The sequence below is a fragment of the Phyllostomus discolor genome, chromosome 9, assembly GCF_004126475.2.
Source record: "Phyllostomus discolor isolate MPI-MPIP mPhyDis1 chromosome 9, mPhyDis1.pri.v3, whole genome shotgun sequence".
Taxonomy (NCBI): domain Eukaryota; kingdom Metazoa; phylum Chordata; class Mammalia; order Chiroptera; family Phyllostomidae; genus Phyllostomus; species Phyllostomus discolor.
This window is the reverse complement of record NC_040911.2, coordinates 2,399,249-2,424,372: the sequence shown is the minus strand read 5'-3', so window position 1 is coordinate 2,424,372 and position 25,124 is coordinate 2,399,249. Positions and strand designations below refer to the sequence as shown.

At 62.0% G+C, this 25,124-nt stretch overlaps 1 protein-coding gene across 1 annotated transcript; it reads right to left on the bottom strand.

Annotated features, from left to right (window-relative positions):
• Positions 1-6,183: 6,183 nt before the first annotated feature.
• On the bottom strand, positions 6,184-18,325 carry DIPK1C (divergent protein kinase domain 1C). The gene is made up of 4 exons (XM_028525068.2): positions 17,776-18,325; positions 11,055-11,726; positions 7,150-7,314; positions 6,184-6,817 (listed from the first exon to the last, which is right to left on the bottom strand). The coding sequence occupies exons 1-4, from the start codon at positions 17,959-17,961 to the stop codon at positions 6,611-6,613; spliced, it is 1,230 nt and encodes a 409-aa protein (XP_028380869.1). The 5' UTR covers positions 17,962-18,325; the 3' UTR covers positions 6,184-6,610.
• Between the last annotated feature and the right edge of the window lie 6,799 nt (positions 18,326-25,124).

Genomic DNA, 25,124 nt, shown 5'->3' with positions numbered 1-25,124 from the left:
CGCCGTCTCACTTAACGTCCTCTTTGCCACTCCTGTGCGGGCTCTCTCTCTTTTAAAGAAGCGCCTTCATTCGGAGGCGGACGGACAGGTGTGCGCGGGTGGATCTGGGGATTAGGGGCCGGCGACCAGCTGGGGGAGCAGTTCTTCCCTCCAAAGCTTGCACACCCCGGCTGTCTCCTTGCGGCAGGCGCCTGAACCTTCTGGCTCGCTGTGAGCTGAAAACGGCCTCTTGCTTCGGTCTTGGGGCTCACGCCAGAGAGGAGACGGCTGCACTGACCGCGTCCCTAGGGGATCTCGGGCCTGCGTGTCCCCAGGACAACGCACGTTAGAGCACGTTAGAGTTCATCCTGAGCCCCGTGGACCCGGGGCAGCAGCACAGGCAGCAGTCTTCGGAGCCGCTGGCCGGCGGACCTGAACATTAGCTACATTGTTGACCTCAAGTAGAAAGGTCTTCACCCACCCTGCCAGCAACTTTCCAAGCCACCATATGGCGCTTCCTGTCCGCTTCTGAGCCCCCTCCCCCATCCCCCACCCCCGCCTCAAATTCGGGCCCCCCGGGGGCTGTTACAGTCCCAGGAAGCTCAGGGGAGCGGAGCTGCACAGACAGCTGTGAGCAGAGGCGAGGGGCCAGGAGCAGACGGGTCTGCGTGCGTTTCCGGAGGCCGCCGCCCGCCAGCCAGCGCTGGAGCCCAGCACCCGGGCTCCGGCCCAGCTTCCTGGTCCAGAGGGGCCCCAGACGCAGTGCCGTGGCACACGCAGCCCGGGTTCATGCCTGGGAGGAAATCCGTCTTCTCCCGGGACCCCCGGCAGGAGGATCGAAACCCAAACCAGAGCAAGGCCGAGTCTCAGGGACCCCAACACCACGGTGGGGGGATTTCCCACCCACGTCTCACAGACCTGCTTTCTTCGGCCGCCACACGTGTGTTTTCTGCTGGCGTCTCCGAGTCCGAAGAGGACGCCTCGTGACTCCAGTGTCCTCCATGGGTCGAGGACATGCCATTGGTCTCCACTGATAGTTAGGCATATGGGCCGGGTGTCTTTAAAAAATAAATACGCCCTGACCGGTGCAGCTCGGTGGGTCGGGCGCCAGCCCACCAGGCAGAAGGGCGCAGGTTCAAAGCCCAGTCAGGGCACAGGCATGGGCTGCGCTTTGGTCTCCAGTCAGGGTGCACGTGAGAGGCAAGCGATCGATGTTTCTCTTTCACATTGATGTTTCTCTACCGCTCTCTCCCTCCCTTCCCTTTTCTCTAGGAGTAAATAAAATCTTTTAAAAAACAACAAAATGTCTTCAGAAAATTGCAAAGCCTATTTTAAAAGGCCATATCAGAAGTCAAGTTGAATTCCATGCAGCCAGCAAACAGGGGCGGGTCAAGGTGGGTCTGGGATCCTGAGAAAGGGTGCGGTAACTCACCAGTAAGGATGCAGGAACGAACTCTGCGACTCGCATGCTCACAGCGGTGAACCCCGTATTTGAGTAAACAGGGCCTTGAATTGCAAAGCGTTTCAAACAGCAGCAGTGGGTTCAAATAACGTAACTTTGTCTCAGGATGAGCATCGCCCCTCCCACAAACGCGAGGGTCGGAGTCTCGGAGGTGAGTTCCAAGTTCCGGGGAACGTGAGGCCCGCCCCCGGCACGGGAGCGAATGTTGGGGCGCCTCCCAGGCTGCTGGCGGGCAGGAGGCGCGGGTTTCAGGTGGGGGACGGCACTGCCCAGCCTCCCAACTCACAGAGGCGTCCTGTGCTGAGGGTCTGAGCAAAAATAACCTGGATTTTTATAGACTCGTATTTTTTCCCAAGCCCTTGGCCGGGAATCGTATTAAATGTAACAGTTCAAAATAAGTTTCCCTGGGAAACTCTGAAAACGCACTCTTGGAAGACTTTAAAAACATTGACTTTTAAAAATATATATTATTATTACTCATTTTCCATGACCCAAATGATTATTACAAAAAAAAAATCAGAAATATACAAAGCTGAAGAATACGATTTATGAAGCAAATACCCCTCTCTCAGAGAGAATCACAATCAGCAGGTTCGTGTGTAAGTCTCAGAGATTTACACACACGTTTTTGTGTGTATACACCCACGCACACAAACAGATGTGGTTTTTTCTTTAACAAAAAGTGACTTCTGTGCTAAGAGACATGATCTTAATTGCTCCTGCCACAGAAAAGAAATAATCACGTAATGGCCGCGAGGTGCCAGCTAATGCCGTGCCGCTGATCATATTGTAATACGAGGGAGACCCCCCAAAACTGGCATTTATTTATGAAAAGTCGTGTATTCGTCTCTACATGTTTCAACTTCAGTCCCCTCCCAAGCACTCTCCATCTGATGCAACGCACCTATCAAAACATTTTTTCCACTGCTCCAAGCACTTTTTAAACTTGTGAACTTTGATTCCTTTTACTGCTTCTGCCTTTTTTGGTCTCACCTCCTTCACATCAGCAAAGCATTTCCCTTAGAGGCCTTTTCTCACCCCGGGAAACAACCCAAAGTGTCCCTTGGGGTGAGATTGGGTGAACAGGGAGGGTGGGGCACAGGGGTCAGGGGTCATGCTATTTTTTGGTCAAAAACTGCTGAGCACTCAGCACAGTGTGGGCAGGTGTATTCGTAAATCACCCATCATGCAATGGGGCAAACAGAGTGAAAGAGTCTTCAAGAAAAATTCACTGAAGCCAAATGCAGCCTCTCACAACAACGCCAGCTGGTGCACGGATCCAGATGGGTTCCCAGAACACTCACCTAGCGGGGGAAGCCTGGACTATAAGCGGCCCACCCTCCAGAAGATAATTCCGATGTTTTTCAGGTCCCCCCTCACATATAAATGTACTGAGTCGATGTGGCGTGTACCTTAAACTTACAGAATGTCATATACACCAACCATAGTTCCAATTTTTTAAAGATTTTACCTATGTTTAGAGAGAAGGGAAGGGAGAGAAAAAGAGAAGGAGAGAAACCTTGATTTGAGAGAGAAACATCATCTATCAGTTGCCTCTCGTATGCGCCCTAAACAGGAACTGAACCTGTAACACAAGTTAGTTCCATTTTTTTAATAAGAAGATATTTGAACTATAATATAGCAATGGTAACATGTTGTTTTCACTCAACAGTTTATCGGTTTATCGGGGACACGGTTCCTGGTTTGGGGGGCTCGGGACGGCAATGCTGTGGGGCAGGGTGGGGTCAGGGGCTCTGGGCCCACAGGGCACAGGACAGGTGGGAGAATGGGGGCCTTCGCTGCCCGTGCCGGCCCGCACGTCACTGAGACGTTTCGGGAGTGACTTTGCCCCAGGCCAGGGACTTGTCCGGTTTCGTAAACGGCAACGGCCCTCTGGTGGAACTGGACCCCAACACGGGCTTTGACCCCAAACCCGGGTGAAGTGACTGCGACCCGACTGGAACCAACACTCCGTGGGGGGGGCGGGGGTGTCGGCACAGTGGGAACCTGTCCCGCCGTAAAAGGGAAGGACTGTTGGACACCTGCCAAACCACGGACGAGCCTGAGCACGTGACACTCAGCGACAGGAGCCGGACGCAGAGGGCAAATGCCACGTGGGCCACTTCCCCGAGGGACCCGGAGGGAGCACGTTCACAGAGACACAGAGCAGGAGGGAGGGGCCGGGGGCTGGGGGCGGGGGAGGAGCCAGTGCCTGCTGCGGACTGAGCTGCCACTGGCTGGGAAGATGAGAAAGATCTAGAAATGGGTGGTAGCAACGGTGGTACAACACACACTGTGGGTGCGCTCCATGCCCCCCGAACTGTGCACTCACACACGGTCAGCTTCATGTCAGATTTCACCAGGAGAGCCAGCGTGGAGTGCACGGCCTGGACTCTCCAAGGACAAGCCGCGCCACTCCACGCGGAGCTTGGCCTCCCCCTCCCTCGGGTGGGGCCGGAGAAACTGGCCCTTCGGAGAGACGAGAACCAGGTGGGCGTGCGGCCCGGCCCCCAGGGCGCAGAGCTCCACGAAACAACCAACAACCGTTCACAGAGCTCAGTAAATCGAATGGCTTGTAACACTTTTACTTTGCTTTCCTGGGACTGAAGCCCACAGCATATCGCTCTGGGAGGCGGGAGGGGCCCCGGGGCCCCCGGGGCCCCCTCAGACCCTCAGCCGCTGCAGGCGTGGCCGACCCCGTGCCCATTCCCGGGCACGCAGGACCCCCTTGGCCACCGCCCACCACACAGAGGTCGTGCCCTGTGGTGGCACCTCCAGAGGGGTCGCTTGGGCACCGGTTCCCCACCCGCAGGGAGGCTGCTGTGGGGTAACAGTGTTACATACTGACACAGCCCCGTGGGTTTATTGTATCCTATGAAGATATTGTTTCGCAAGGGTTTGGAAATTTCAAAAACAAAACAAAAAACCGAGCTTCACCGCAGAGAGTTTAAGAGCCCCACTGTGTGCGAGTGCAGGTCCCCAGGAGGATGGGAAAGTGGGGGCGTGTGTGCATGTGTGTGTGAGAGAGAGAGAGAGAGGTCAAACCCAGGGGAAAGGATAAAACTGTTCCTTTTCAGCAACAAAAACACCATTGTGTTGGGTAATTACATATTGCATAGTTTCCAGGATAAACGAAAACATTTGTTTCCATTTTGGTGGAAATGAGAACCAACCTCTTCTTCCCCTTCCGGAGCCAGCCCTGCGGCCTGGCCAGGGAGCTCCGGGCTGGGATTCCGGGGTCAGCCGGCCCGAGACCCGCAGTGCACAGGCCACCAGCCCCCGCGGTCCCCTCCCCGCCTCGCCCTCTGTTTCACGCCCAGGTGCCTGGGAACATCTCGCCCACGGAGAGAACCTGCCCAGACGGCTCTGTGGTCCACTGAGACCCCCTCCACGGCCCTCACTTCCGCTCGGGGGCGGGGGGGGGCACACGGCCCATTGATTCCCTTTGGTTCACAAACGACTCCTCCGAGGCCGGCGCGTCTAACTTCAGTTTTCATTCGCTTCTGCCATGACAGTGACCGAGGTGGGATCTTCCCTGTCGTTCATGTGCACGACAGGAGGGGGGCGTTTCTGGACGTCAGTCACGCGAGGACGTGCCGTGGTGCCGTGATGCCGTGGTCAGGGGCCGGGGACCCAGCAGGTGACTCTGGGCCTCGGACTCAGCTCAGAGCCTCAGAATCTAGAGTCAGAGCTGCCGGCCTCGGGCTGTTCTCCGCCCCGCGTGGCCTGGCCCGGGGGGTTGGGGGGGGCCAAGGGGCGGCCCGGGGGGCGGGGCCGTGTATGTGCAACAGGAGCAGGCTGTCCCGGGACTGGACCCGAAAGGGGTGGGCGAGGAGCGGAGAAATAGCGTGGGATTTGTCACCGCAGGGTTTGTTTTTAACTTCAGACTGACGTGTCTTCTCCGATCCGTGAGCCCCGGGGAATTCTCCCAGCCTCCCCCGGCGTCTTGGTCCATGTGCCCTCTGCGTGGCCAGTTGCATCTGCTGAGCCTCACTGTCCCGGGGCTGGAGTAGAAATGAGTCCCTCTGAGGGGACGTCTGGCTGGCTCCCGCGGGTCCTCGGCCTGGCCTCGGGGGTGACCACAGTGTGGTTCCCCTCCTGTGTGTCTCTTGAGGGACAGCTTCGGGGGGAACTCCATGGAAACCACAGCTGCTGGCGTGTGGCATGTGATGTGAGCCTGTGGCCGGGCCGCCGTCCCAGGGTGGGCGGGCCTTGGCCTCCGCCCAGTCTGCGGCCCCCAGGCCGGGCCAGGCTCCTTCGCTTTAGGTTCTTGGGGGTCAAGCCCCCAAGGCCTGCAAACACTGCTCCCCAGGAAGACAGACCGCGCCGAGGGGCCCGGCGGCCCCTCAAACCCAGCCCAGAGTTGTCGGGCCCCCAGCCAACACCCGTGCGGGCCGTCCTCACACACACTCCGGCATCACGCACCGACACACATGTCCTGCAAACCGGCTGCTGTTCCCGCTGCGTCAGATGCCCAGGGGACAGTGGCTCTGCTCGGGCAGCTAGGCCAGCCGTCCCCGGAGACACAGCTCACACCCCCCACACTCACCAGTTCCCAGGCATCTGCTCACCCTCACACACTCACCTGCTCACACCCACCCGCTCAGCTCACACACAACTCACACACCCACTAGCACTCACCTGCTCACACCCACCTGCTCACACCCAATCTCACCCACCCACTCACTGAGGCACGTGTGCTCACACATGTGTACATGCAGGCACATGTGCACTCACACCCACACATGTGCACACACACACCCCTATGTAACACTCACACGCACTTTGTTTACACAGCCTCCTTTGCAGCGAGAAGAGCTGGAAATGTCTATTCTGAGTACAGGCACCTTCTTAAAGGCAAGTGCATGCTGGGACGGCGCCATTCGGACAAAGGGTCTTCCCAGCAAAACGCTCTGCGCCCCCCTCCCACGTGCCCGGCTCAAAAGGGGGACGGGCAGAGGCCAGGAAGGCCTCTCCGTCCGAGGGGCGAGGCGGGACCTGGAGCGGAGGGGAGGAGGTGCAGGTGCCCACCGCGGACGTGCGGCAGGCACGGCGTGAGGCGGGCTCCCGCGTGCAAGGCCATGGTCATGTGCACAGGGAGAACGCCTCCTCTTTGAAACCAGACAGAGGCCACCCCTCCTGAGCGGGCGTTTGGCAGCCCGGCGGCGGCTACTTCTCCGCCTCCCGCAGTTCCCTCAGCGCGGCCTGGAGAAGGCGCCGAAGCTTCCAGAACATGGCGGGAGCGGCTGCCTGCGGGCCGCGGGGGTCTGCACACTCCTGCACCGCCTCCCGCAGCTGCCGCTGGAGCCGGAGGGAGACGGCAGAGCCCCCGAGGGTGGAGGAGAACCAGTGCCGGAATATCTTGTCGCAGACCACCTGAGGGGAAGGCCGGGGAGGGGGGGGGGGGTGTTAACGGGGGCAGCCAATGCCCCCCGAGAGCCCCAGCCTGAGAGTGGTCCTAGAGACCTCGCTTGTGCTCCCACCCCTCCCCCAGGGCCTTCCAGGGTCGGGGGGTCCTGCAGACGTCTGGGACCCGGCCCCATGGATACACCTCCCATCCGGGACCAGGCCACTGCGTGTCGGGTAGAAAACACCACTTCTGGCCTCGGGGGGTGGTGGGGGGGAACGCCCTGGCCACACGCCTCCAGGACGGAGCGCGTGCGGGTGACAGCGGGGGCGGGGGGAGGTCGCCGGCAGAGGCCGCTCACCTGCAGGTTGCTGTTGGCGCGCTGGGCGCCGCACCTGTGGGCGCGCAGGTCACACCTGGAAAAGCAGTCGAAGAAACTGCAGTCTTCGTCCGCCGTGCAGTTCTGCTCGAGGATCTCCCTCATCTTGGGCTCGAAGAAGGCCATGTCCACGTCGATGGCCACCACCTGCAACCGAGCCGCACGGGTGAGCGAGGGCGGCGGGCCGAGCGCCGACAGAGGTCACAGGGCGCTCCGTCCCCGCCCGCGAGCCGGGGTCCCGGGGGTGCGGGCTCACGGGGCTCTGCAGCCCGGCCCTCGGGGAGACGCAGCTTGATTCGCTCGCAGATGACAGTGACACTGACTGTGCTGCAAGGGGCACCAGGGCTGTCCCCGGGGGCAGCCGAGGACTTGGACCCTGTAGCAGCAGCGTCCCCGTCCACCTCCCGGTGTTTCTCGGCTTTTCACGGAGCGCCTCCGAAAGGTCTTCAGAACGAACTGTCCCCCCCGCCCCGTCCTGGCTTTCCCGCCAGGCTGGCTGACCCCCAAGGGTCGGGATGCCCACGCAGCGAGGTCAGGTCGTTGACCCACGTGAACAGAAGCAACGAACGCAAGGGAACCACACTCAGGAGGCAGGTGGCGTCTACGGCGCCTGCTGGTGGCGTGTCTGTCACCAGAGTCAACAGCTCTGCCCCTGACGGGCTGGAGGGACACGTGGGGGGGGTGGCAATGGCAGTGTCAGCGACCTTGACATCAGGCTGGTCCGTGTGCAGCCTGACGCCGCCCGCATCAGACCCCGCACCCCAGCGTCAGCATGAGAACGTCGACACCCGCCCCCCTGCCCCCCTGCCCCCGGGGAATTCCAGCTCTGTCTTCTTGGCCTCGGACCAAAGAGGCGTCAAAACCACAAGAATAACATCCAAATTATGCAGATTCCCCTTCCTCACCTGAATTTTAAAAAAGGAAGAAGATGAACTCCAAGCCGGGGAAACCTGGAGTTGGCCCAAGCCAAGCAGATCATAGCTCCCGGGCATTAGGAAGCTATTACAAGACCTGACGGATGGATGGGAGGGCGTCTCACCAGCCCTCTGGGGTCACACGGGAACGCCCCCCCCCCCGCCCCCTTGCCCTCGGCGGCCTCTCCAGAAAGGGCTCCTCGCTCTGGAGTCTCTCTCACTCAGGACCGATGCCAAAAGGCAAGAAAGTTTCTGGGGCAATAATCAGCAAAACGGAGGAGGGAAAATCATTTATTTTATCAAAATAGGGGGAGAATAATGGAAAACAAAACAGGGGAGCCTTTCCTCGTTAAGCTTTGCCCAATTACTAATTCGGGCACGGCAAACAGAAATTATCATTTTAATCGGTTTTTCCTGTCTCATCATTTAGCCAAAAGAAATAGCTCACTCCGTTATTTGCCCTGGCTAATAGACCGAAAAAGGATTAGGTTATGCTAATGAACTGTTTGGCTCTCCGGCGTCTGATTGGACCTGCAAGACCCTTCTCTTTTTCCTACGGTTTCTGGCCACGCCCCCAGCTGCCCCTGGGCCCCCCAGATGGAATCTCTCGGCTCCTGGCGGTTTCTGATGGCTGCCTTCCCGTCTCCCAGGAGATCCGGATTTATCTTTTAATTTCTCTGTAAGGCAGAGGAGGGGTTACAGCCACTGTGTGCAGAGCCGTAAGCCCCTAAAATAGGAACGGCAACAACACAAATCAGAGAAGCTGCAGGAGGCTTCTGAAACCCCGTCTGAAACTGCATCTCAGAGTCCTTATTTTTCCCCCGTGGGCAGACCCAACCCACACCGTCTGCAGGCTCCATCTGGCCTCAGCCTGGGGAGGACGGGTCATTTCGCCCCCTGGACAGTGTGGCTCTGGGGTAGAGGCATGTCACCAGCTGGAAAGGAGCCCTCGCTAGCCGTGAGCAGTGGTGTTTTGTACTCGTGTGTGTGTGTGTGGGGTAAGCCGTCAGCACCTGGGCGTGGGGACCTGCAGACAGGGAATGGCTGTGAGCTGTCAGTTCTTCCCGCCCCCTCCCGACACCTGGGCGACGGCAGCCTGGCCCGCAGGGAGGCCCCACCTGCGGCCCCTCAGCCGGAGCGGAGTGCATCAGAGACACCTGGAGGCTTGCTTCCCAAATGGGGGTTGCCACGTCCCACCCCCGGCTTCCGACTCCGGAGGCCTCCGGTGAAAAGTCGGAGGACCCGCATTTCTGACAAGTTCCCTGGTGGTGCTGAAAGGGCTGCTTTCACTTAGAAGTTGTACAACCGCAGGTGACGGACGTGAACTCCTCGAGCCTCGGCCCTGGAAGGACGGACGGTCACTAACGGGGGTGAGCACAGCGGAACCCCATCCTTGCACCCCGCCCTCACCCACACTGTCCTGGGGCCAGGGCCTGTGTGCTTCCGGAACAGTCCATGCACATGGCAAGTCAGGGCTCGGGCAAGGGTGCGGAGGTGATTTCATCGAACTGCTCTGCCAGAGGTGCTGGCTGGCCCACCTGAGGGGGACCACGCCCAGTGGGGCCATTGGTGCCTCCTCTCCTGAGCTTCTCCCGGAAACCCAGCCCAGACAGCCTCTTGGGCCCTCCGCTGCGGTCACGCCCCGACACCCAGCCCGGTGCACGAGGGGTCCAATGCCAGGAAAACTGGTCCCTCGCTGTGTGACCCCTCCACCCCTCCTCTCCCGGCCCTCGGAGCGGCTGCGACCCCAGGACCTCCCTGAGGAGAGCAGCGGCCCCCCGTGTCTGGCACGCGATGACCCCACTTGCGCCATCCCACAGCCAGGACCTCAGCTCCAGGAATGAAACCGTCAAGTCCAGGGCTCCCTGCCCTTCCCAGGCCGTCTGCAGGGGTCTCTTCCTGGAACTTCCCAGAACCCTCTAGAACCCCAAGGAAACCCCCCCAGCTTACCAGCCCCCCGGGGGCCACCAGGGACAGGGCATCAGGACAAAGCAGTTCGGACAAGATGCTGCAGTGCCCTTCACCTTGGCAAAGACGTGACAAGGAGTTCCCACGACTTCAGGCTGTTTCTTTAAGGAGACGACAGCCCTGTGTCCCCTGCTGCGGGGCCACAGCTGGCTGTCACAGTACCCCTCTTTGTCCCCCACGTTCTCACCAGGTGAGGAGCATCGTCCACCGTGAGCCAGCCCCTCAGTGACCAGCCCACTGGGGGTGGGGGCAGAGTCAAGCTGGCCTGGCCCTTCCCCTGCAAGCACCTGCCGTGTAAGAGGTGACCCCGGCAGTGACACCTGGGGTTGGTCCACCTGGGGTCGGCCCCAGTGGGGGGTGATGGGCAGGATGAGCTTCTGATGGTGCTGCAGCCCCCCCCACCCCACTGCTGCTCCTCGTTAGTGGCTGGTTTCTGTGGATGCCGGAGACGGAGCTGAAATCCTCCAGCCCCACGCCAAGCAGTGCGGGGTCCCTGACATCTCTGCCCGGACAGGTGTGTCCCTCTCAGAAGGCACCCCAACTCCAGCTGTCCCTCAGGAAGGCTCACCCAAGGACGGGAAGCTCACCCGAACCCCCAGGGAGAAAGTGCCAGGAAACTCGGCGCAGCGTCCTGGGGCCTGGGCGGTCTGCAGACCATGCCCCCCGCTGGGCCGTGGTCCAGAAGCCCCCGGAGGCCGTCCTCCCTGCGGCCCTGAGGACGGCTTTCCGCTCTCGGTGAGGACGGGCTTTGCAGGGGAAACCAGGACAGGCCTTGGAGAGGACCCGCCAGGCCACAGCCCGGGCCCTGCTGTCCCCGCCTGTCACTACAGCCCCCTTTTTGGGGGGGATGGGGGGATGCATGAGCCCTTTGAGTTCTCACACACGCAGCGCAGGCAGGGCGGGCTAGAAGGCTGCACTGTGTTGCTGTGTTTCCCAGGACTTCAGAAATTCTCTCATTTCTGACCCCCCCCCACGTGACACGCACCCCCACCCCGGAGCACTCACCGTGAGGTCCCTCCTGATGGCGAAGTTCTCAGGCTTGACGTCGCAGAGGTGCAGGCGGTGGGAGAAGCCGTGGTCGAACTGCCTCACCAGGTCCAGGAAGCTGAGCGCCATGTCGCCCACGGCCCGGGCCCGGGCCGGGCCTCGGGGGGCCCCGTCCAGGGGGAAGAGCGCCCGGTGGCGGGCGCTGCCGGCCGCCAGGTACTCCACGGCGTAGAAGTGGCCGCAGGAGCCCAGCACCGGCAGGGCGTGCGGGCTGAGCCCCCGCAGCACGCTGAGCAGGACGAACTCCTCCTGCTGCACCAGGGACCACAGGCTGGCCAGCTGGCCCCGCCGGCGCGGGCCCCGGCGGCCCGGCCACAGCGGCCCCAGGCCGCTCGCGGACGGCTCCAGGCCCAGGGCGCTCCTCACCTCCCCGGCCACCAGCAGGAGCAGCTCTGCCTCGGGCCAGGCCGGGCCCCCGTCCTCGGCCGGGGCCCCCAGCGGGCCGGGCGGCCGGAAGCTGGAGAAGGCTTCCTCCTTGGACTTGAGGATGACGGGGCGGCCGCGCCAGTCGGCCTGCAGCACCTTCTTGCCGCGGTCGTAGTGGAGGCAGCGCCGGTACAGCAGCTTCCCCGCCACGCACAGGTCCTCACACAGGTCGCCCGCCAGCGCCCCGCCCCGGTAGTCCCGGCACTGGAAGGAAGGGACAGTGGACGCGGTCAGGGCGGCGGGGGGCAGGAAAAGAGCCCGGGCCACTCCCTGCACTTGGGACGTGTCCAGCGGCCGCTGAAACCCGGCGAGTGTGAACCACACGGACTCTTTGGGTTGGTCAGTGCACGGCTGAGTGAACGGCACACACGTGTCTCATTCTTACGTGTCTCCGTCAGGCCCAGGGCCAGGGCCTTGGAATCAACACCCAGGGGGGCAGGAGGTCTCCCCCCGTCCAGCTGGGAGATGCGGGGAAGGCGGCTCACCACCTGGGTTTCGGTTTCCTCACCTGCGGGTGAGAGGGCACGGCCAGGCGGTAGGGCCACTGAGGGCTCGTGAGCCCATCCAAGGGCAGCTAGGTCAGATCTCGGGATGGGGGGTGGGCCGGAGGCCACAGTCCTGGCCCTGACGCCGGTGGGGCCCTGGAGGTTCTGGGGGGGGGGTTACAGGGCTCAGGGAACGGGCCGCAGGAAATGGGAGCTGGAACAGGCCTCATGGCCGCTGGTGTCTGCAGGACCAGGGAGGGGACATCACCAGAAGGGAGGGAGGAACCACGTGGGCTCGACTATGGACAGGGAGGGCCGGTGGTTCCCGGTGCTGGTGAGGAAGGGGCCCTCAGATGGGGCATTTCCCCTCATCTTTGGGGGCCCTTCTGACAGGTGCCACACGGAGACCCCCCTCACCACACTGCCACACTGCTGCCGTCCCTAAGAAGACAGCCCAGCCAGGCCCTGACAACAGACCGGCTGGAGGAGTGGCCACGGGCACAGGCCACCTGTCTCAGCCACACCTGGCCGGCCACCTTCCAGTGAACAAGTCCAGCTCCCCGCGAGCAGAGCTGCAACCCAGCAACAGGGCCTGGGCTCTGGAGTTCACAGAACAGAGGGGGCTGCCCTTGAACCTCCTAAACGACAGTGGGGTCTGACACGGGCGAGGCAGGGGCACAGCCAGCTGCGGTGGGCGGAAAGCTGGTTTGCCTCCAGGCTCTGCGCAACCCCCCCACCCAGTGTTTGGCTCGTTTTCACGTCTATAACAGGGGCCGGCAAAACCATGCCTCAGGAGACCTGTGAGGGTCAGCCAAGGTCACAGGTGGGGCAGAGGACTGGTCATCTCAGAGATGCCAGTTTTCAGCCAGCCCTGGGCATTAGAAGCAGGGGCCAGGGAGGCCTCATCCAGGACAGATGTGTCCAAGCTCAGTTTTGAAAGACACATCGCAAGTCTGCCTCACGGACAAGGGGTGAGGGCAGCTCCATTGCAGCGAACTTGGCCTGTGTGATGGCCGGGGTCGCAGAGCCCCGGGGGGTGGTCAAAGAACCAGGACACTTCACGGCGTGGACAGCAAGGTCAGACCACAGGCCTGCGTGTGACGGACCGGGGAGTCCGATCAATAGTGTGTTTCCTGCATCTCTGCCCGGTACAACCGCTCCCTGCCCGGCCGAGGTCAGGGCCGCCTGCTGGCGGGGGTGTCCCTCTGCCCCGGGGTCTCACTGAAGGGCCCACCGGAGTCGCTTGCCCACCCCCCCCCCCCCCCCGGGCTCCCCACAGCTCGGCCTCCCCTGCAGCGCTGGACTGAAACCAAACTCAGATCGAACTGAAACCTATACAACAAGACTTGCCCCTGCAAAGTTGGAAGGCAATTCCCAACAGGAGTTGCAAGATAACTTTGAACAATGGTCTACTCATTGAATTTGGCGCACGGCCTATTGATTTTGGAGGGGAACATTCAAGTCGGCTGTTGTCCGGAGATCGGCTCGTTAAGGCATCAGGGATGCGCTGTCAGGCCTCAGGAAGGGCGGGAGGTGGAGCAAGGCGCCCAGGGGAGCCCTGAGGTCTGCGACGGACTCTCGGGTCAGGGCTCCACCACCTCGCTGGTCAGAGGGGACTGAGTGTCTGCATTAGAGCCCAGCACCCTCCGTGCAGTCACTACACAGCTGTTCTTCGTCGTCAACCTTTAGGGTGGACAGCTGTTGGCATTTCGGTTCCCACACGTCTTGTGCAGGACGCAAACGGACGTGAACTCGGTCCGCCCCGGTTGTCCCGGTCCCCGGGGTGAGAGCGCCCCAGGGTCTCCTGGTGACTGTGCCCCCCGCACACGGAGAAGTGCTTCAGCTAGCCTTGACACAAAGCAAGCCAAGAGCATAAATTATGAGGTTACGCACTAATTCATCATTGTTGTCATGTTAAAAGACATTTGTGAAATTATTTTATCAGCAGCAGGTCCTACAGAAAAGGAGCTATTTTTAACTAAAAAGAAGAGTGGTTTTATTGACCTGCATCCCATTGGTAAAGTCAGTCTTCTCTGAATACCAGGCAGCCCTAAGTGCCCGCTGGGAGACACGCACGTTTCTGTGCCCGGACGCGTGTGCCCACCCACCACGTCCGCAGGCGGAAAGGGGGCTCGCTGGAGTTTGCCATCCTCAGCCTTTTCCAATCACTTGAACTTGGAGTGTGCTCGGGCTCCCTGCAGGCCTTGGACGGACGTGCGCATGCGTGTTGTCGGCACGCCCTGCTCCGCGGGAAGCGCGCTCAGGGGTTGCTGCTCGGAACCTGTCCGCCCCGTGTCGCGCTCCTCGGGTGAAAACAGGCCCGTCCACTCCAGTGTGGGCACCGGGGGACGGAGTGTCAGAGGTCACGCCTGAGGTCTCGGTTTTCGAGGGGCGGTGAGTCCCCGCGTGGTCAGAGACCAGCCTGTCCCGCGGCGGGGTTCCTTGCCCAGCAGCGACCCCGTGCGGTGCGGAGCCGCAGAGCAAGTGGCCGGTCCCCCGGGCAACCCTTCTTGACCCTGCTCGGACGGCTGCCAGGGGTGTCCAACCGTTTGGCGTCTCTGGGCCACACTGGAAGAAGAAGAGTTGTCTTGGGCCTCCCATTAAATACCTCGTGACAAAATAAATCTCAAAATAATCTCACCGCGGTTTAAGTGAATTTACGACTTTGTGTTGGGCCGCGGTCGGACACCCCTGGCCCTTGCACGAGGCGCATTACAAACACGGCCAGAGCACACGGGGGAACGGAGTTGTCCGCCGCTCTCACGTCTTTCTGGGCACGTGCCCCGGGTGCCGTGGTCCCTCTGGGGCCCGGGGTTCCCACCGCAGCAAAGAAAGACAAGCCTGGCTGACACAGGGGAACCCCGAGGGCAGACCACCACGTGCAATCACATCGAGCCTCGCCAGCCCCAAGGGAATCCAGCCCCTGACTGACAGAGTCCCTGGGAACCTCCTGAGATGCCTTGAAAGCGATGTGCCGTGGAGGGCGAACCGTGCCCAGCTGTTCCTGACGGCTCTCGTTATCGGAGAAGCCGCTGGCTCTCCTGGGGTGCCCACCGTCAGACGGCACAGGGTCCACCCTGGCTCCCCGCACACTCACTCACTCACTCACTCACTGCGTGAGCAAGGGCTCGGTCTCTCCGTCTGTGAAATGGGCTGGTCAAAGCACACACCTCCCGGGGTTAATGAGGGGAGTGAATGAAATGATGCATAGGAAATGGCTCAGGGCGGGGCCTGCCCAGCAAGCAGCCAGGCCCTGTGGCCCAGCCCTCTGCGTGGGCAGCCCTGCCCCTCAGCCCTGACAGCCAGAGCCTCCGGGCCCCGCTCCCTGGAACAGTCCGGCCAGAGAAACGTCACAGCGAGGGCAAAGAGGGCGCGAGGGTGTCCCAGTTGTGGGGTGTGCTGAAAAGCCGCAGCAGAAAGAGGGCCGCAGTCAGACCAGAAAAATCTGAAGCTCTCAGGCCCAGGGCTCCCCTCTCTGGAACCAGTGCAGGGGCTCCCTCCGGAGGGAGGTGGGCTTGGGGCTCGCAGCAGGCCTGGCTCCCGGCTCCTCTGCTCTGGCGGGGCCCCCTGCGGGCCGGGGATGCCCCTGCGCACCGGGGGGGCCCTGCACACGCCAGGCCTTGCCCACGGCTCTGCTGCCTTTGCCCAAGCGAGGGTGGGGTTTGGGGCGGGGGGGAGGCGGGCGGGCTCCCTGTGGCTCCGCTCAGCTCCTCCTCTGTGCTCTGGCGTTCAGAGGGAAAGCTAATGAGAGTCCCGAGGCCGGTCAGAGGACTCACAGCCAGCTTCACTATCGAGGATAAAAGCCGGGCAGAATGCATTGGAAGTGCTTGGGAGGCCAGAGACAGAGGCGCAATTCAGCCCAGGCCCCGGGAGGCCGCCACGCCGGCCTCTGTGGGCGGCCGGGGCCCAGGACTCCGGGTTTTCGGCCTGGGGGCAGGTGCAGACCGCGTGCTGTTGTGGGGTGGGCAATCCCGGGGAACGGGGGGGGGGGACAGGTGCTGTGTGGGGCTCACCCCAACACATCAGAAGGGAGGAGGGGGGAAGGGGTGTGGCAGGAAGGTGGGGAGAGAGAGCCAGGTCCTGAGCACGTGGGAGGGACCACGGCCTCCAACAAGGCGCCCACACAGTGCACCCAAAAAAGTCAGTTCCCCGAGACAGCAGCAGTGAACTTGAGGAAGACAGACCTGGTATCTCAAACCATTCTTGTGACGACAGGAGAGGGGGAGCCCTCCAGAAGTGGGGCTGACCTGTCTGGCTCTCTGTCGGGCTTAAAACAACCCCGTCTGGCTGCCACTGGAGCTGTACTGGTGGAACCTCTGATCAGAACCGGCTTCCATTCAGGAGCCGACATGCTGGGAACGTGATGAGGGCCAATGACTTCAATTGTATCAGGCTCATTTCACTCCCATGGGGCCGCCCCCCATTCAACCAGAGGTAGATCAATGAAAGATGGAACTCATTGTTCACTTTCTGCAAGGTTATTCTATTATTTTTGTGAGCAGAAGTACTCCACCCTGGCCCAACTATGAATCTTCGTCCACTGTAAATGGTCGACCGGTTCCCTCCAAAATGAAAGGAATTTTTTTCAGATGGGTTGCTGAGAAACCGACAGGCTCGTGCAACTTGAAGAAAAGGTGGTGGATGGAACGTCAGTTCCCCAGCAGAGGGGTGGGTGGGTGGTGAACGGCGGACGGCAGGGGGGACGGAGGGTCCGTGACAAGCGTGTCACTTGCACCGGGGTCGGCTCATCACGTCAGCCTCGATCAGGAACTACAGTTTGTTTCAGGTTGTACCTTTTGCTCATTATTTCTTCAACTTTTCCAATCTCATTTTTTTTAATTAAAAAAAAAAAACCCACAATCATTTACTTGAAAACCTGTACGCTGCCCCATCTTGATAACCCCCAATACGCAAGCAGTTGGACCGACCACATCCCAGGCTTTCCTTGAAGACTTCTTGGGAAACAGATCACCTTCCTCACCGCCGCCCGGCCGCCCGCTGTGTAGGGGCGTGAATAAACTCTTCCGAAACCCCTGGAACCGCCGCCGCCGCCGCTCTCTTCGCCTTGCCTTTCTTGGCTTTCCCTTCGGAACGGCCACCTTCGCGCGAGTCTCCCGAATGCGCATCCTCTTCCAAACCCAACCGAGAGTCGGAGGAGCGGCCAGCGCGCGGGGGGAGCGGCCGACCAGCATCTGGGACCCGGTGCGGCGGTTCTTCCCCCCTCCTGCCGCGCCCGGCGGAGCAGCAGTCGGGCGGGCCCTCCCCTGGAGGAACCGGGACTGCGGTCCCTACTCCAGGGCGAGGGTCCGCAGGGCTCGGAGGAGGCGCGCGCTCTGCCCGGGGTCCAGCTGGCGGGACCCTGGCAGCGCTCCGCATCGGGCTCGGCGTGGAATCGCAGACCGGAGCCTGAGCGAGAGAATGGGGCCCCCCCAGAGGCTGCCCGGCCGGCATCCCCGCCAGCGCCCCAGCCCGGCTGGCCCGCCGCTGCGGCCGCCGAGGGACTGTCGGAAGACTCTGCGCCAACCCACAAACTTTCTTCAGCAGCGCGGCTCGGAGGCGGTGGGAGAGCAGTCGGGCAGGGAGGCTCTTGGGACAAAGGACCAGTTTTGGCAATGGGGGAGAGACACCCCGGCGCCCCCAGAGGGCTCCCGGGCACAGTGCCTGCCTGTCCCGGGGACAGGGATGCGCGTGACCAGCATTCCACGTACCGCGCCCCCACCCCCACCCCCGGGGTGCGCGCCGCAGGGCAGGGCGGCAGCGGGACCTACCAGTGCGGCCAGGATGCGCCGGCTCTTCTCGTCGGTGCAGCGCTCGGAGAGGGCGCCCGGGTGCGCGCGGAGCAGCAGCGCGGCGGCCAACACCCAGCCCGCGGTCCAGGCGGCACAGGCCACCAGCACGCCCCGCCCGCACCGCCAGCGCCGCCCGCAGCCCCGCGCGCCTGCAGCCCGCGCCATGGCCGGCCTGCCCGCCACCCACTCAGCCGCCTGTGCCCCGTGCCGGTGTCCTGGCTGCACTGCCGCGGGCCCAGCGGGGGAGGGGGCGCGGGGGAGAGGCCAGGCGAGGGGAGGGGAGGCCCGCGGCTGGATCCCTTGCCGGGTGAGTCCTGCCGTGGGTGGGGGTGTCTGCCGGGGCACCCGGGGCGGGGGGTGTGCGCCGGCCGGCTCACCCGGGACGCCCCGCTCCGCTGCCGCACCAGGGCACCCTTTCCACTTTTTTCACCTTTCCCCCAAGGCCAGCTCCTCTCTGAAACAGAATCCGCATAGAGGCCAACTCCCGGTCTAGCGCCTGGCTCCTCTCAAGGCATCTTCAGTTCAGACAGGACTCCAGACACCCCTCCTCCCCACCCGCCTGGGCTGCTCTTGGGGTCCCCAGTGTAGATCCCTGGCTGCTGTATGCCCCCCTTCCCCATTTGCCTCTCTGCAGTATTCCTCCCTCCTCTGCATCACCCGAGTGGGTAGGGGCCCCAGGCGACACCTTCCGAGGGTGTGAGTGGAGTCGGGGGTCCCCAGGCAGGACGGTCTGGGACGCCGTGGACACTGCAGCCTGCCGTCCCAGCCCCGGCAGCCCCCTGAATCCAGCGCCCCCCCCCCCCCCAGCCCAGGCTGCCAAAAACCCCAGGGTGCCCTTTGCAGGGGCAAACAGCACAGAGCTCTTTAAACGGTTCCGCTCCCCCCGGCGAGGAGGAAGCGCTCGCTGAATGTGTCTGAGCTGCGTTTAGGTCTGTTTGCAACATCCTCTTGGGAGCGACCTTCAGCGCTCCAGCGCCCTCGCGGCCCTGGGGTGAAACGGACAGGCAGCTCCCCAGACAGAGCCATCGGTCCCTGGTTCTCGACAGCCGTCCCCTCCCCGGCCAGCAAGCCACTCCTCCCTCTCTCCCTGAGAGTGGGTCTCCCAGAGAGAGAGAGTCCCGGTGGGCAGGTGGCGGAGCGGTGGCAGCCCAGGACCTCTGAGGGCGCCACCCCAGGGCTCCCGCATTCGCTGTGCGGGAGCTTACCCTGGGCCCCTCAGGTGCCAGTGAGTTGGGGGGAGGGGTCCTCATACCCCTGCCTGCCCTGGGCCTGAACGTCACGTCACACACCTGGTCCTGAGTGTGGGGACCTGAGTGTGGGGACCGCCAGGATCCCTCTGGCCCTGAGGAAGCAGGCTGTCCTTCTCCCTGGGCACCAGCTTCCACACCTGCTCTGCCCTGTGGCGTGGCTCTGTGGTAGAGGTCTCCGGGAACTGGGAAACGTCACCTCAACAAACACGCAGCCCCCAGGAGCACTCTGGGCGCACCACAGGTGTCCCCCAATGCCTCGGGCACTCGGGATTTGGGGAGCATACAGTCAACGGCGGTAATGCCTGTCCCTTCCCTTGTGCCCAGCCCCCCACGCCCAGGGCACACCCAGCCCCAGCCCCGAGCTCCACCTGGGAATATTTTCCTAGGCGGGCTGTACCAACGTGGTCTTCTCATTTCTAAATAGTTGTGGAGCACCGGGGGCATCTCGGGGCACTGCTTTCAGTCCTGACTTGGTGGCGTAAAGGTGGTCCACCCCCTTGCCCCAAAATTGCTTGGGGGGAGGGGCAGCAGTAGGAAGGAGGATGGGAGGAAGAAGTGTAAACACGTGGTTTCAAACCTAAGAGCACAACTCACAGGGGAAAGGCAGCACGTGAAATCAAGGTTAGGGTTTGCAAGGGAAACTTTACTTTCGTAAGTTTTGAAGACATGTGCATAATCCCACTACTTCTGGCATTTTACAAAGAAAAACACACAGAAGAAGCGACACTGGGAACCCCACCATGAGGAGACCCCTGGAGGGTTTGCACCGTTTACCGCCGAAGTCCCAGGGTACCGCAGGGCCGGGTGCAGACCCGGGAGGGCAGGCCTGTGCCGCCAGCCGCCTTCCTGCTGCGCGGGATGCATGCCCTCTGCACGGAGCCTCCCAGAGCGCAGCCCACCCAGCCCTTTGCCTGGGGCGGGGCGGGAGGCACACCTGGGGAAGCCTTTTAAAATGACCTGTCCAAAGGGGCTTTGGGGGAGATTCACATGAAGGTGCTTCCTAGACCAGCTGGTACTGAAGATATTTCCCTAGAGCAGCAACACGATAAGCAAGAAGCCATTATGTTAACACCCCGATGCGTAGCTTTGGCTTCATGAACGAGGAAGGAAGCAGGGGCTGGGTCTCATCTCCCTGGAGCCAACAGCAGCTCGCTGGGGCCTGGCAGGGGCTGTGGGTATGGGAGAGGGGCCTGGCCAGCCTCGAATCGGGTTGATTTTAATTGGCTTTGACTCCTTAAAAATACCATGAAATCCGGGAGCTATACCCTGACCCAGACGTCAAAACCTAAAGTCACTCTCCTGGGAATGGCTGAGCGCCACGGTCCCTCCCGTCATGCTCAGGGTGCACAGCAACTCCCAAGGCAGCTCCCCTGTGTTTGGAAGGGGCCGGAAGCTTGGGCAGATGTCCTGTGAGCAGGCCAGGGCACCCTGTGTCCGAGCCTGGGACCTGGGACCCACGCCCCACGCCCGGGTCTCAGGCCCCCACCACGGCAGAGCGGAGCGCTCACACCACGTGGCTGAGGTTTGCCCGCTTTAATTAAGCACACAGCCCGAACTCTGTCGTCCTGTTCCCAGCATCCGACCTGCTGTCCTCTCCGGAGGACACCCCTCAACACCCGCTGACGCAGTGAGAGGAAGAGGCGGTCCGGCCTTCCCCCCCGAAAGATCAGAGAGCTTGGAGCGCCCCGCGGGATTTTTCTCGAGCATTTTTCTTTTAACGCATAAATATTTCCCTCTGATTTCCCGAGGCTAAATCGCACAACGCAGGCACATCGCAGGGCACCGAATACGTTGGAACAGACCCTCTGGGTTCTGAACTCCCGGATCGACGGTTGAACTTGTCTGTGAACACAGAATATGAATGTTTGGCTTCCAGGCCATTACTGGAAGAAAACGTGCAATTCTGGGGTTCTCTGATTCTACCAGACAAATAGCTTTATCGGTGCTCACTTCTGCATACTTGGAGCTCATAAGAACATTTGTCTTCCTACAAAGACTTGGACAACAGCAAACACACCTGTGCTTGTATGCACTTAGTATGTTCACATGCACGAGCTCACTCAGTGTTCTGAGCCCCCGGCAGGGCGACCGGGGGAATGTCATTATCTAATCACAGAGAAGGACACGACCTTTTGTACATGAGCTGTTAGTAGGAGAGACGGTGCAGAAGCCCCTCGCCTGCTTCTCGCTCGGTTTGATGCTACAACTCCTGTCTTGTGGTTGGGACCGCCCACCCCAGGAGTGAGAGAGGGCCGTGACCTGCCGCACGCGTGCCACCATCACTGATGGGAGTGATCTGCCACGGGCCAGGAGAGCATGTCAGCACCACCCACCGTTTGCAAAGGTCTCAGGAGCACGAGTTGCACTCCGGCTTAGTTTTCCTGCCACGGTCTCTGTCGCCCACCCCAATGGTGGCGGCTGCACTTGGGGGACCACGGCAGGGCAGGAAAGGGGGGACCACCTTTCAGAGGGAGGCAGGTTTCTGCCCCCCCCCGGGGGGTTATGGGGTTGGGGGCCGAGGGGGGTAAGCCTGGGGAAAAGGAGGGAGGGCCAGACTTGCTACCCCACTCCAAAAACAAAACAACAACAACAACAACAACAGTCTCCCCGAAACACAGGGCACACCTCAGAGAGGCTGGCCACACGGTCATGTGGGCTCTACTTCACCCAGGTGCTCGCCTCGCCCCTGCCTCGCTCCCGCCTCACCCGGATCCGCCCTGTGGATGAATGGAGTGTGACATGGAGAGGAGGAAGTCGTTTCCTGATCCGGGGCCAGCCCCGGGGGGGGGAGGGGCGTCCAGGGGCAGGTGCCTCTGGGAGCCCTTTGCCACCCTGGGCCCAGGTGTTAAAACCAAGAGTGCAGGAGACAGGAATGTAGAGTAGTTCACACACACACACACACACACACACACACACACAAACCAAGCCTGGCTTCCCCTGCAACCTTGCTTCGAGGGCCCGAGTCCCCCGCATGTGGAGCGCCGTCAGCAGCCCGCCCTGGTTTAGGGGAATTAAGCATCCTTGAAGGCCGTGAGCAGAGCTGAAGGTCAGGGTGTCTTCACAGCACGACCGATCGCAGCAACCAGCCGGATGGCAGCCGGACCTAAACGTGGGTGACCACGGGGACGGTTCCGCCGCAGGAGGGGTCCTCATCCCGTCTCCTCGCTGCCGCCTCGCCGTTTCACTGCCACCTCTTCTGAGTGTTCAGGTTGGCCAGACACCTTCGCACAAGAGGCACCACCACGCTCCTCCAGGACTGGCCTCCAAGTGCAAGCCCCCCGGGGGTTCCCGGGCCCTCCCCCGCCACGGGACGACTGCAGGAAATGTCTGACCTCGTTGGGCCTCCCTACTGGGGTTTTCATTTCAGCTCCAGACACAGCTGCCTGCCGGGCTGTCCCCCAGCGCCCCAGAGAGGTGGGACCCCCCCACCCCATGCTGGTTGGTCCTGGTCCCTCTGCCCTGTGCCCCCTTTGGCCGGCGCCCACTGGACGCTCGCCAGCTCCACGCGTGCAGAGGTGAGGATGCCTCCCATTGCTGTTCCCAGGGAAACCCCTTGCAGGGAACCAGCGTCTCATGAAAACACAGCGGCCCTTCAGAGAGGGTGGCACTCCAGAATTTATTTCTCTTTTGGCGAATCTGCAGACAAGTGCTCCACCGCAAAGAGTGCCTGAAACCGCCCACGGCCCCAGCTGCTCCCTCGGCATGGCGCTCGGTCCGACTGTGGGGGCCTTTCCACCAACCGAGGGAGGAGGAGGCTCTCAGCGCCCCCGTGGGTGTAGCTGGGCTGTAGAGCCCCAGAAACCTCCGTGCCCTGGGCAGGGCCGCTGTGCCCAAAGACAGTCCTGAAACTACTCACAGCCCTGGAAGTAGGTTCTCGTAACCCAGGGTTCTTAAATGTCGGCTCGTGAGAAGAGGCCCGAGTGTCAAAGCCCCCCAGGCCCCCTCACCCCGTTAATCCTGGTCTCCAGCTGCTGGGGACAGAGCAGGGGCCTGGCAAGCGGGAAGACCGAGGTGACATCGCATGGAAGAGGCTGCAATGCCTGAGCCCTGCCCCTCTGAGGGCGTCTCCCACGTCCCCAACCGCAGGCACCTGTTGCCCCCACTCAGCCCACACCCCGGGAGCCCTTCGACCCCCCGACGGCACCATCATCCACCGAGCGACCGTGTGGTCCAGAAGCCGGGGCCCGGCCCCAGGCCTGCCGCTCTCACAGCCCACACTGGCTTTTTAGTTTTTTGAAACTAGGCTTTATTTTTTTTACAGCAGTTTTAGATTCACAGCAACACTGGGGGGGAAGTACAGCTATTTCCCGCTCGTACCTCCTCCGCCCACACAGGGACAGCCTCCCGCACCCCAGACACCCCCACCGGCGTGCACGAACGTCGTCACCGTGGTCACCCGAAGTCCGAGTGTGCCTCTGGCCGCACTCCCTCCCGGTGCTGTGCGTGCCGCGGGCTCGAACCCACGGACCCCCCTCAGAGCACAGGCAGCCCCAGAGCCCCGAACACCCGCTGTGCGCCGTCCGTCCATCCATCGGTCCCTCGGTTCCCAAGCACTCGCACCCTGCCCTTCCCACGGTCCCCCTGGTTCTGCCTTTCCCTGCGCACGCAGCGTTGGAGTCGGGCAGCCTGCGGCCTTTCAGACCGGCCGCTCTCACCGAGGCCCGTGCGTCGAGGTTCCCCCACGGCTCCCCGGGGCGGGAGGGCTCGTCTCTCAGTGCCGACCGAGGTCCCGCCGTCGGGTGCGCCGCAGTTGGCGCGCGCATCGCCCCCTAGTGGACAGACGCCCTGGCGGCTCCTGAGTGCCGGGGATGATGAGCACAGCGGACATCGACGGCCACCTGCGAGTTTTGTGTGGGCCGTAACCCCTCTGGGCAGATACCAGGGATGCGGTGACGGCATCACGGGGTCCGGGGACGGGCAGTTCGTAAGGAACCGCCTGGTGAAGCGCTGCTCCGCGCTGCGTCCCCGCCGGCCGTGACCGAGAGCCCTCAGGGCCTCACAGCCTCGCTGGCACCGGGTGTGGTCAGCGCTCTGGGCTTGGGCCGTTGGAACAGGCGTGCAGTGACCCCTTGTTCTTGCTTTCACCTGCGGCCCCCCGACGACCGGTGATGTCGAGTGGCTTTCTCCCCCCCCGGGCACTGTCAGGACGCCTGGATGGCAGGGAAATGGAAACTATGTGTCCGAAGTACTGAAAGTCACTTTTTTCTGGATATTCCACGGAAAGCAGTGATGCACCCTCAGGGTGGTGCAAACGGAATTTGCTGGGCCGGCGCGCAGTCAGTCTCTGCTTGGGGCCCACTCCTGTGCTGACCCAGTGTGGGGGCCGCGCCCCCGTTCCGTGTGTGCTTTGGGCGCTGAGGGTCTGGCCGCAGGCGCTGTTAGCCAGTCCTGCCTGGGGCCCCCGGACGCTGCCCCTTCCTGCCCCGGAAGGCTGCCTCTGGTCCCGCCTCTCTGCAGCCTCGAGTTACTTTCTTTCTTTCTTTCTTTCTTTATCTTTTTATTTATTTATTTTTAGAGAGAGAGGAAGGGAGGGAGAAAGAGAGGGAAAGAAACATCAGTGTGTGGTTGCCTCTCACATGGCCCCCACTGGGAACTTGGCCTGCAACCCAGGCATGTGCTCTGACTGGGAATCGAACTGGCGACCCTTTGGTTTGCAGCCCGCGCTCAATCCACTGAGCCACACCAGCCAGGGCTGAGTTACTTTCTTAGACCAGGAAGCAGATGGATGTGCCCCAGCTCCGGGGTCATTTGGTGGCTCTGTGACGTGCCCCCTGCTGGTGTCACTCCCACCGTCTCCTGCAGGAGCCACCCATCTGCCCCTCCGTGCCTGTCCCCAGGTGCCCCTGAGTCCTCCTTCGTTCCTGGGGGCCGTGCTCCAGTGCCGCTCCCCGGGGGTCTCACCTGACCGCCTCCCCGGCCCCACCCGCCACCATCTCCACACCTGCCCCCAGAGCTGACCCGGGTGTCTCTGTTTCACAAGTCGGGTCTCCCACCAGACCGGGGACTTCCTGAGGCACCAGCAGGGGCCCCTGCCTCCTGAATTTTGCGTCATTGCCACCACCCTGAGCAGGTCTCATG